Consider the following 11,523-nt stretch of genomic DNA (forward strand, 5'->3'; position numbering starts at 1 on the left):
GGCCGCCTGCTGCTGTTCGCCTGGCAGATCTGCAAGGTGCGGCCAGCGCGGAGGCCGGGACCGGGGGGCCGGAGACCCTGGCGTTGGGGGTCGGGAGTTCTAGGGTCCGGGATCACGGGCCCACGCGCTTTCACGGCCCCCTGGCAGGGCATGGAGTACTGGGCGCGCGCCGCTGCGTGCACCGCGACCTGGCTGCGCGAAACATCCTGGTGGAGAGCGAGGCGCATGTGAAGATCGCCGACTTCGGCCTCGCCAAGCTGCTGCCGCTCGGGAAGGACTACTACGTGGTCCGCGAGCCGGGCCAGAGCCCCATCTTCTGGTGCGAGGCCCAGGCCCCGGACGCCACGCCCACTGGGGCCCCGCCCACAGCAGCGAGGCTCCGCCCTATCGGTGCACTCCACAGAGGGGCGCTACGGCCAACGTAGCCACGCCCCTCTCCGTTCTCCTTTCTCTGGCGACCACACCCTCGCCCACCCAGGCCCCGCCCCCGGCCGTCTCTGGCCGGGCCCCGCCTCTCCATGGCCCCGCCCTCCATGTCCCTCGGGCCCACCCCCCCCATGGCGGCATCCGTCTGCACTCATACTCTGCCCTTCCGACTCTGGTTCCTGTAACTTATGCTGGCTGCCCATCATCCAAAGCTGACCTGCCCCAAGCCCCGCCCTATCCCCTTAGCGTCCCGCCCCAGTCTGGCCGCGCCCGCGGGCGCCCCTCTATCCCTTAGTGCCAGGGAGCCTCGGCGCCGCCTTGTAGGGCCCGGACAGGCCCGCCCCCGCCAGGCCCCGCCCCCTCCTGCCCTGACCACGCCCAAACCTGCTCGACACGCCCTGTCCCGCCCCCCCGCAGGTACGCCCCGGAATCCCTGTCCGACAACATCTTCTCCCGCCAGTCTGACGTGTGGAGCTTCGCGTGGTGCTGTACGAGCTCTTCACCTTCAGCGAGAAGAGCTGCAGCCCTTCAGCCGTGCGTCGACAGCCCCGCCCCCCATCCTCCCGACCCCGCCCTCCCGACCCCAGCCTCCTCCCGACCCCAGCCTCCTCCCGACCCCAGCCTCCTCCCGACCCCAGCCTCCTCCCGACCCCAGCCCTCCTCCCGACCCCATCCTCCTCCCGACCCCAGCCTCCTCCCGACCCCACCCTCCTCCCGACCCCCACCCTCCCTCCCGACCCCACCCTCCTCCCGACCCCACCCTCCTCCCCACCCCACCCTCCTCCCGACCCCCAGCCTCCTCCTCACCCCATCCTCCTCCCGACCCCATCCTCCTCCCGACCCCACCCTCCTCCGACCCCACCCTCCTCCCGACCCATCCCTCCTCCCGACCCCACCTCCTCCCACCCCACCCTCCTCCGACCCCATCCTCCTCCGACCCCACCTCCTCCCCACCCCACCCTCCTCCCGACCCCAGCCTCCTCCTCACCCCAGCCTCCTCCCGACCCATCCTCCTCCGACCCCACCCTCCTCCCGACCCCACCCTCCTCCCGACCCCACCCTCCTCCCGACCCCATCCTCCTCCCACCCCACCCCCCTCCCGACCCCAGCCCTCCTCCCGACCCCACCCTCCTCCCGACCCCACCCTCCTCCCACCCCACCCTCCTCCCGACCCCAGCCTCCTCCTCACCCCATCCCTCCTCCCGACCCCATCCTCCTCCCCACCCCACCCTCCTCCCGACCCCCACCCTCCTCCCACCCCACTCCTCCTCCGACCCCACCCTCCTCCTCCGACCCCATCCTCCTCCCACCCCACCCTCCCGACCCCAGCCCTCCTCCCGACCCCACCCTCCTCCCGACCCCACCCTCCTCCCGACCCCACCCTCCTCCCGACCCCACCCTCCTCCCGACCCCAGCCTCCTCCCGACCCACCCTCCTCCCGACCCCACCCCTCCTCCCGACCCCACCTCCTCCCGACCCACCCTCCTCCCGACCCCATCCTCCTCCCCACCCCAGCCTCCTCCCGACCCCACCCTCCTCCCGACCCCACCCTCCTCCCGACCCCACCCTCCTCCCGACCCCACCCTCCTCCCGACCCCAGCTCCTCCCGACCCAGCCTCCTCCCGACCCCCACCTCCTCCCGACCCCCACCCTCCTCCTGACCCCAGCCTCCTCCGACCCCAGCCCTCCTCCCGACCCCAGCCCTCCTCCCGACCCCAGCCCTCCCCTCCTGCAGGAGTTCCTGCGCAGGATGGGCCTGAGCGTGAGGGGCCAGCCCTCTGCCGCCTTCTGGAGCTGCTGGCCGAGGGCCGCCGCCTCCCGCCACCTCCCTCCTGCCCCCATCGAGGTGAGGGAGGCAGACTAGTTTTCCAGGTTCCATTCTTGATTGACAGCGGGTTCCTGGCCCCAAGTTGCCCCCCGCCCCCGTGTGGCTAGTGACAGGCGTCTTGCAAATCCCCAGTTTACCCGAATGCAGAATGGGGGATGCCCCTGCTTAACAGGATGAAGGAGGCTGTTGGTGAGGGTAGAAATGACATTTTACCTTTGTTGAGACGAGGCCCTTGCTGTGCAGCCTGGGTGCCTGAACTGACATCTTCCTGCCCTCAGTCTCCCGTCCACAGGGAAGACAAATGGTGCCCCACCACAACCCGAATCCATATTTAAAACTTTCTTTAATTATTTACTTTTTTTTTTTTTTGTAAGGCTGACAATTGAACCCAGGGCCTCACACATGCCAGAGCCCTCCACTGAGCTACAGTTTCTAAGGCGCCTTAAAAGATGATTCAGGGAGCCGGGCAGTGGTGGCACACGCCTTTAATCCCAGCACTCGGGAGGCAGAGGCAGGTGGATCTCTGTGAGTTCGAGGCCAGCCTGGTCTACAGAGCGAGATCCAGGAAAAGGTGCAAAGCTACACAGAGAAACCCTGTCCTCGGAAAAAAAAATAAAAATAAAAAAATAAAAAATTCAGGGATTTGCCAGGCCTCTCCCAGGCGTGAACGGCACCAATTTGAGTAGCTGGGAGAAGTCATTCCAGAGACATGGCCATGGGTGGGGTGCCTTTGAGTGGTAGGCAGAAGCAAATGTGGGGCGAGGTGTGGCAGTGTGCCTGTCACCCCAGCAGTCTGGGGGCTGAGGCAGGAGGATTACCACGAGTTGGAGGCCAGTTTACTGAGACCCTGTCTCCAGACGGAAGCGGGGTTGGGAAGACACAACCGTCGGACTTAGTTTCTGTCCTGAGATCACAGGGAGTCATGGAGAGTTGTGGGGCCGAGAGAGCCCGGGTCCGTCCGCTCAGGCCCTGCTCACTGGTCTCCCCGCCCTCAGGTTCAGGAGCTCATGCAGCTGTGCTGGGCGCCCAGCCCGCAGGACCGGCCGGCCTTCAGCGCCCTGAGCCCACAGCTGGACGCGCTGTGGCGTGGGAACCCGGGATAGCAGTCGGGGGAGCGCCGACCTCAGCGGGGAGCTGTCCGCCTCTGGGCCCCACCCCACAGGCCGCTCATCCCCGTCCCCGCCCACCCTTCCCACCTCTCCTTCCAGGAGGGGATCTTAAATGTGACCCAGGCTCTGCTTGCCTGGCACAGCCGCCTCCCGCAGAAGCCCGTGACACCGGGTCCCAACACCGCTCCACCTCGGCCACCCTTGCTCCTGAAGCTGAGGTGTCTGTGTCGGTCCCCACCTCCCCTGCCCAGGGCTCCTGGGGCAGTGAAACCTCAGCCCGGCCTCCTTACAGGTTGGCTCTGGGAGTGTTTGTTGAGTGAATAAATGAATTCAATAGAAACGATGGAGAGTGTGGTTCAGACTTGGGGGCCAAGTGTGGGGTTCTGAGGAGAGACATCTGGGAGGAGAGGCCTTGGCTAAACCCAAGGACACCCCCTCCCTCCTGCCCAGCTGTGGTCCTTGGCTCGCTGGGGGGGGGGGTGTTCCGGGCAGGGGCAGTCGGAGGCCAAGGCCCGAGCTGGGCAGGGCCAGAACTGCGCACCCCAGGAAGATGCCGCAGCCCCCCACAAGGGACTACCCCCATGTAGAGGAACAGGGGAGGGGGTCGTTCGGGTTCTCTCCTCCCCTCTCCCAGCCTCAGTTTCCCTCTTTGACAAAACCAAGACATAAATACCCCCTCCCATCTCCTTCACAGCCCAAACTGCTTCCAACTCAGCAATCCTCCTGTCTCAGCTTTCCCAGGGCCAGCAAGACCTGTGGGCGCCGCCCTCACAACAGGGGGGGCACTTGGCTTGTTTTAAAATATCGGGAGGTCCTGGCACCTGGGACTTCAGGGTCCCTGCTGGACACACAGCCCCGGCCGTGACCCGAGCCCCGACCTTCTGGGTGCTGCACGCGGTGTCCCCGCCAAGGCCCGTGGGCGGCGCCAGGCGACTATAAGGGGCGTCGGCGCGGGCGGCCTCCAGCCACCATGCGCGCGCTGCGGCCGCCGCTGCTGCTGCTGCTGCCGCTGCTGCTCCCGGCCCTGGAGCTCGCCCTGCCATCCCCGCAGCCCCCCGAGGCGCGCGCCAAGCTCTGCGGCCACCACCTGGTGCGAGCGCTGGTGAGGGTGTGCGGGGGCCCGCGCTGGTCCCCCGAGGCCACGCAGCCCGTGGACGCCCGCGACCGTGAGTGGGGACGGGCGGGGCGGAGTGGACACGCGGTTCACCGAGAGGGGCAGACCCGGCACGGTGTCGCGGCCCCCTCCCCCAGAACAGCACACTGGAGGTCATGGATTTTTTTTTTTTTTAACTTTCCCCACTTCAGATTTTGGGGACGGGATCTCACATAGCCCAGGCTGGACTCAAGCTCACAATGTAGCCGAGGATGACCTTGAGCTCCTCACCTTAGGCTTGCTGAGCTTGGGTGGCTGGCATAGTCGTCACCACCCAGCTTATTGTTTTTTAAAGGCAGATTCTCACCATGCAACATAAAGTGACCTCAGACTCACAGGAATCCTCCTGCCTTGGCATCCCCAAGGCTGGAATCACTGGCTTAGGGCTCTCCCTGGGGGACTCGGGCGGGGACTCCACCTTCAGCTCCAGGGCACAGAGTTCCTTCCCACGCCGGGGGTGCTGCCCAGAGAGCCACAGGGGGATTCCAGTCCTTAACGCAGTCCTAGGGACCCCAGCTTTCCACGCCCAGAAACTGGGGAGCACAGGAGGTGGACGGGGACACACACAGTGTGGGTGGCAGCTGAGAGTTATGTAGTGCTCGGCAGGCACTGGGTAAGTGCTCCTCTTTCACTGGGCACATAGACGCGTGCTGAGTGCCTGGGAGGGGCTTAAGCTGACTCCTGCTCTGCCTGCAGGAGAGCTGCTGCGGTGGCTGGAGCAGCGGCAGCTCCTGCACGCACTTGCGGCTGACACGGACCCCGCTCTGGACCCCGGCCTGCAGCTTCCTCCCCAGGCTCCTAAGCGCCGCCGCCGCCGCAGCGGGGCCACCAACCCTGTGCACAGCTGCTGTCTCACTGGCTGCACCCAGCAAGACCTGCGGCACCTCTGTCCCCACTGAAGGGGCCCTGGGCTCAGGCGGAGGGTCCTGGTCGTCCAGGACAGGATGCTGATACCGCCCCTGTGAATGCAACACTCATTTTGCCTCGGAGAAGCCCCAGTCATTCATAGATCTCAGAAAAGGACGGTCCCATGTCCTGCCCCGGGAGGACCCTCCAACATGGCCTGTGTCCCCAACAGTCTAAATAAAAAAGCAACTTCTTACGTTTTGTCTGGGAAAAGCCACACGTGGGTGGGGGGCAGCGACTCTCGTCCTCCGGTCACACACGAACCTGAGGCGACACCAGGATCCACGGGGGAAACTGAGGCTGGGGGTTTGCTGCTTGGAAAAGTCAAGCGGGTTTGAGCCCCCGCGTGGGGATGCTAAACCGGAAGCCCTGGACTAGGGCTCAGGACAGAGGTCATGTGCAGAGTTCTGTGTCCTGAGGTGACGCAGGACCCGGGCTGTGCCAGCGTCATACCCGGAGCAGCACGGCTGTTCCTGGGCACACTGAGGTCCCCCGCAGGTGTGCCTCGGGTGGGGGCTGGGACAATAGGGAGCCCCTGCCAAGCGCCCCAATGTGACCCCTGAACCCGTCGTCCTACCCCGGCGTCTGTGACTGCCCCTTCCCCAAACCCTCTCACTTACAGCCCGGAATGCGCAGCCGACCGCTCAGGGCATTTGCACAGGCTGTCCCGTGGAGGACAAATTACCCTCCCCCTCAGCCCTTCACCTTCCCTGACACCTCAGGGGCCTTCCCAAGGCAGTGAGGAACACAGTAGGTGTACAACAGACGGAGGGGGGGCTGAGGGAGGTGGTCGCCCGACTCCGGGGCTCCAGCCCCAGCAAACACCAGGTGCGGTGCAGTGGCCGCCGTCGCTGGGAGGTGGAGGCCGGAGGATCAGGAGTTCATCGCAGATGATCAGTCATCCTTGGCTATAAGGGGAATTCGAGGCCAGCCTGGGCTACATGAGACCTTGTCTCTAGAGAAAAACAAACAACAACCCACAGGGCAGGCAGGGGGCGTAGTAGGGTCGGACCGCTGGGGAGACCGCACAGGCCTGGATGGGTCCACAGGCCGAGGGCCGAGGGAGCTACGGAGGGTGTGAGAGCCCGGCTGGGAGGAGACCGCTTCACGGCCGTGTCCACCCAGACCTTTGGAAAAAACAAAACTAACTCGGAGTATGAATGGAGGAGGGGAGCAAGGGGGACTTGGGACGCTCGATTTTGTAAGTTAATAAAATATTAAAGGTAAAAGAGAGGGCAGCGGGGGCTGGAGAGATGGCTCAGCGGTTAAGAACACTGGCTGTTCTTCCAGAGGTCCTGAGTTCAATTCCCAGCAAGCACACGATGGCTCACAGCCATCTATAATGAGATCTGGTGCCCTCTCCTGGCCTGCAGGCATACATGGAGGCAGAATGTTGTATACATAATAAATAAATAAATCTTTTTTTAAAAAAAAAAAAAAAGAGAGGGCAGAATAGAGCAGATGGCATTAGAACGTGAATGATGCTGAAAAAAAATTAAAAGGGGACTGGCAAGAGGGCTCAGTTTGCCGCCAAGCCTGAGGATCTGAGTTCAAGCCCCCAGGAGCTACACGGAGGAAGGGTGGACCTTCCCCCCCCACGGTGTGGCATACCCAATGAAACAATTATTATTATTTTTAACGATTTATTTAACTTTATTTTATCTGCATTGGTGTGAAGGTATCAGATCCCCTGGAGCTGGAGTCACAGACAGGTGTGAGCTGCCATGTGGGTGCTGGGAATTGAACCTGGGTCCTCTGGAAGAGCAGCCAGTGCTCTTAACCGCTGAGCCATCTCTCCAGCCCGAAACAATAATTCTAAATCAATAAAATGAAAAGAGGCCGAGCCTGGGGTTCAGCCTTCCACGGGTTTCATTTCTCGCCACCCCTGTCTGTGGGACACAGACCCCTCCTACCCCTACGCTGTTCCCTGAGTCCTTGAGGGACACCACGGGGACCAAGTCAACATCCACCTCGCTCCCCTGCCCCACAGGGCCTGAGGGAGCCTGACACCGGGGCCTCCTGAGCTGGGCCCTGACGGCGGCACTTGTTAGCCGCCATTCAAAGTCCCGCTGGCATTTGGTTCGATCCAGAGCGCCTGCGGTGAGCGGCTCAGTAGACCAGGCCGCGCTGGCCGCAGTCCAGCTGGGGCTGGCTCAGCGCGTCCCACATCAGCAGGGTCTCGAAGGGCAGGAAGCGGTGCACGAGGAGCAGCCCCCGGTAGAAGCAGGGGTCGAAGGAGGACAGGCGGGGGCTGGGGGCGTGCACCCCTGCGGTGCGCACCCCGTTGTGCGAGGCGGGCGCCAGACCCTGCTGCTGCAGACACATGCCCAGGAACACGTCGTCGATGGGGAAGACTGGGAGGACACTCGCGGCGCGACGCAGCGCGGCCACCGTGAAGCGCGACAGCAGGAAGCCGCCGCCGCCACAGTAGGGCGGGTAGTGCTCGTCCTCGGTCACCAGCGTGGGCACGAAGTACTTACTCCCAGGCGAGCGGATGGGACCCACGTTCTGAATCAGGTGACCCACGAAGAGGTGGCGGTCCGGGTCGCGGCCCTGCAGGTAGGTGACCATGTTGTCCGTGTGCGCGAAGACGTCATCGTCCCCGTTGAGCACGAAGCTGACGTTGGGGCAGCGGGTGCGCTGCCACTCCAGGAAGAGGACCTGTGGGTGGAGTGGGGGACGCGCGGGCTGGCGGGGTCCCACAGGCCCGCCCCCTGCCGGGGTCCCTTAGGCACACCGCAGGACCCCGCTTCCCTCGCCCACCTGCTTAAGCGTGAGGTTGAAGAAGGAGTCCTGGAAGTCCCACTGCAGGATGTCGCCGTGCGCGCGCGCCTCCAGCTGCAGCAGCCGGTTGAACTTGCGCGCCTGGTGCGGGTCCCGGTCGCTGCCCACGAGGAAGAGGAGGCGCAGCGTCGCCCCCCGGACCTGCCGCTCGCGCGCCCACGTGCGGCGCAGCACCTGCCGGCGCCCGTAGTTGGCGGGCGATGACTTGATGGCGAGCAGCAGGAACACGGGCTGCGCGCACTTGGCGGCCGGCGGCTCCCGCAGCAGCGCGAAGTCCCGGCAGTGCCGGTACAGCAGGAAGTCGCGCACGTGCGCGGGCAGCGCCGCGAAGTCCGGGTGCGCGGCCACCGACAGGTTGGCCCGGCACGGGGTGGGGGCCGCGCGCGGGGGTCCCGGGGGCCACGTGGGGACCTCCTGGGGCTCCGCGGGCCTCTCGGGGGCAGGGCAGCCAGGCGGCGACATGTGATGTAGGAGCAGCAGCACGATCGCGGCCATGGCGAGGACGAGGCTCACATCCGGGCGCGGCCGGGACAGCCGCATGGCGTCGGGGGCCCTAGAGCGAGGTCACGGGAGCTGTGCACCCCAACGCCCAGCGCACGCGCTGGTGGACAGACACGTGCGCTCACGTCCCCTCCCCTCAATTGACTCTCGCTGGACTTGAACCCAGACCTGCTTCTCACAGACCCTTGAACCCCCAGCTGTCTCCTTTGGCAAACTCCAATCCTCCCTCAAAACCCATTTTGGATGATCCATTTTCCAGGCATCCTTTATTGGCCCTCCGGTCCCCTGGCACTTCCGGTCCGGGTCCCTTTGTGACTGCAACCTTATCCTGTGTCTTGTCCGGCTGCTCTGGGTCCCGGCCCTGCCCAGCATGGAGGCGGGTGAAAGGCGGGGGCAGAAAGCATTTGATGTTTATGGTAAACTCTTATAAACCCGCCAGAACCCCAGCCTGAATGATCTCGCTTTCAGGAAACTTTTATTCCCCATTAACATAGGGTCCTGTAGCCCAGGCTGGCCACAAACTTGCTGTGTAGCTGAGGATGGCCTTGAGTTGCCCATCCTCCTGTCCTCACAGTCCGGGATGTTGTAGACTATTATTTTAAGGTGTTACTTTTGTTTATGTTGCATTTATTTAACTCTGTGCCTGTCTAAACCACCTGATGGTCTAATAAAGAGCTGAACAGCCAATAGGGAGGCAGGAGAAAGGATAGGTGGGGCTGGCAGACAGAGAGAATACACAGAAGGAGAAATGTGGAGGAGAGGGGGAGAGGGGAGGAGGACATCAGAGCCAGACACCCAGCTAACAAAGCCAGCCGCGGAGTAAGAAACAAAGAAAGGTATACAGGAATAGAGAAAGGCAAAAGCCCAGAGGCAAAGGCAGGATAATTTAAAGTTAAGGGAAAGGTGGCTAGAAACAAGTCAAGGCCGAGCATTTATAACCGAGAACGAGCCTCCATGTGGGATTCATTTGGGAGCTGGGTGGCGGGCCCCCCAAAGAAGCCCAGAGAGTAAAAACCATCAACAGCACTGGGGTGATGGTGTCACCAGGCCTGGCTCTCCTTCCAGACCTCGGTTCAGCCTCACCCTCCCTGCAGCCCCCTCCCCTGGTGACTGAGGATTCTGTGCATGTTCTCCGCTGTCTATGTTGATTTCTAGTACAACACAGTGTTGCTGCAGCATGCAAGTGCTAGGTCAGACTCAGGGAAGGACTTCCTCCTTCACTGAACACTTCTTGGCACTCAGAAGCACGCCTTCACCCCTGGATTCCGGTGCTGGCCCCACACACCCTGGCTGTGTGCCTCATGCCCTGACCTTGGTGTCTGCAGGTTTACAGGGGACACCTCTGTCGCCCCATGTCACAGCACACAAAGCATTTCCAGCAACAAGCGTTTGCTGAATGACTGTTGAACCTTGACACTTACCTCGGTCTGTCTTGGGGTATCTGCGCTGAGCTAGGTTGTCCTGGGTCTCCCCAATGGCTCCTGGAACAATGTGAGGCGGTTAACAACTGTCCTTGAAACTGCAGGCCCCAGGCAACCCCACCTGCTAGTGCCTGGGCCCGTGGGCCTCCTGGCTCTGCCTCGTGGGTTCTGTTGTGTGACCTTGACACAGTGGTTTGACCTCTGTGAACCTCCAAGTAAAACAAGATGGACCCCGGGAAAAGTGCCGTGCCGGGGCGTCCTGCCTCCAGACGGTACTGTGATCCATCTGTAGGAACCCTTTGTGTAGGAGAGGCTTTGTTAGCTTGTGGAGGCCCCTGGCCTACACCTGGCCCTGCTCCAGGGAGCAGCACCGAGCCCTAAGCCGTCTCTGGGTTAGCAGATACCTTTCGCTCCTCTTGTCGCCCTAAGTGAATCCTGTCTCAGAGTCCAAGGATTCAGGCCTATGCAAAACCTGGTTCAGGGAACCCGGAAGGCCGGGGTGCCTGAGAGATCGGGGGATTTGCACTTGGCCTTGTAATTTGGGGGCTTCTTTCGGGTTGTTTTGAACATATGGAAATCAACTGGCTGAAGTGTAAATACTGAGAAAAATAAATCGTCCTGGGTGAAGGGGAAGTGTTTCAGTCCTTGGAGACTGGACCCCGGCAACGCGAAAGGCTGGACTCTGAGTCTTCATTCAACAGGTCTGGAGCCCACACACCCAGCTGTGACAGAGCTGCACTGTCCCTCAGCTCCTCCTGATGGACAGGTCCCTGCACAGCAGCCAAACCCTGCCCCATGGCTCCTGTGGGTTTGAAATGCATCATTAATTCCTTCATTCATTCATCTAATAGATACACATGGGGCTCTCAGGCTTTTCCTGAAGTTTGAGCAGCTTCAGTCAGAGTCAGGGACGAGACTCCTCCTGCCTAGGTTAGACCTCTATCAATGCCTAGGCTAGACCTCTGTTAATGTGGCCAAGATCTTCAGATTTTGCCAAGCCACCCAAACTCCTGTTCAAACCTCAAACATGCCAGGTGAGCACGGTGGGCACAACTTTAATACCAGGCAGGGGCAGGAGGATCTTCGTGAGTTTGAAACCAGCCTGATCTAGAGTGAGTTCCAGGACAGTCTGGGCTACAAACTGAGCCCCTGCCTCAAAATAAATAAGAGAGAGAGAGAGAGAGAGAGAGAGAGAGAGAGAGAGAGAGAGAGAGAAAGAAAGAATTTTCTTCATCCCGTCAACAACTCTGCGTGTGAGTGCCCGGAAGCCTGAGGTACCTTGACCGTGGACAAGATCCTGAAAGCCAGGCTCCTAAAGAGAGGAGGAGGCAACCAAGGAAATGGGACTGGGATACTGAGGCTGAGGCTTTGAAGGGTGCACAGGAGTTCAGCAAA

At 62.1% G+C, this 11,523-nt stretch overlaps 3 protein-coding genes across 3 annotated transcripts in view; 2 read left to right on the plus strand and 1 right to left on the minus strand.

The window, feature by feature from the left end:
- Jak3 (Janus kinase 3) overlaps positions 1–3,373 on the plus strand; it is an 8,783-nt gene extending 5,410 nt beyond the window's left edge. The window contains 7 exon segments of the mRNA XM_059244490.1: positions 1–36; positions 148–157; positions 160–319; positions 844–902; positions 905–964; positions 2,165–2,289; positions 3,250–3,373. Of these exon segments, the coding sequence (XP_059100473.1) occupies positions 1–36; positions 148–157; positions 160–319; positions 844–902; positions 905–964; positions 2,165–2,289; positions 3,250–3,357 (558 nt within the window). The 3' untranslated portion in view covers positions 3,358–3,373.
- Positions 3,374–4,333: 960 nt separating this feature from the next.
- Positions 4,334–5,618, plus strand: Insl3 (insulin like 3). Its single transcript, XM_059244491.1, has 2 exons — positions 4,334–4,529; positions 5,213–5,618. The coding sequence occupies exons 1-2, from the start codon at positions 4,334–4,336 to the stop codon at positions 5,413–5,415; spliced, it is 399 nt and encodes a 132-aa protein (XP_059100474.1). The 3' UTR covers positions 5,416–5,618.
- A 1,913-nt stretch (positions 5,619–7,531) lies between these two features.
- B3gnt3 (UDP-GlcNAc:betaGal beta-1,3-N-acetylglucosaminyltransferase 3) lies at positions 7,532–8,746 on the minus strand. Its single transcript, XM_059245061.1, has 2 exons — positions 8,186–8,746; positions 7,532–8,083 (listed from the first exon to the last, which is right to left on the minus strand). Exons 1-2 carry the CDS (start codon positions 8,744–8,746, stop codon positions 7,532–7,534), a joined length of 1,113 nt encoding a protein of 370 aa, XP_059101044.1.
- Between the last annotated feature and the right edge of the window lie 2,777 nt (positions 8,747–11,523).

Source organism: Peromyscus eremicus, chromosome 17 (assembly GCF_949786415.1).
Source record: "Peromyscus eremicus chromosome 17, PerEre_H2_v1, whole genome shotgun sequence".
NCBI classification, from domain to species: domain Eukaryota; kingdom Metazoa; phylum Chordata; class Mammalia; order Rodentia; family Cricetidae; genus Peromyscus; species Peromyscus eremicus.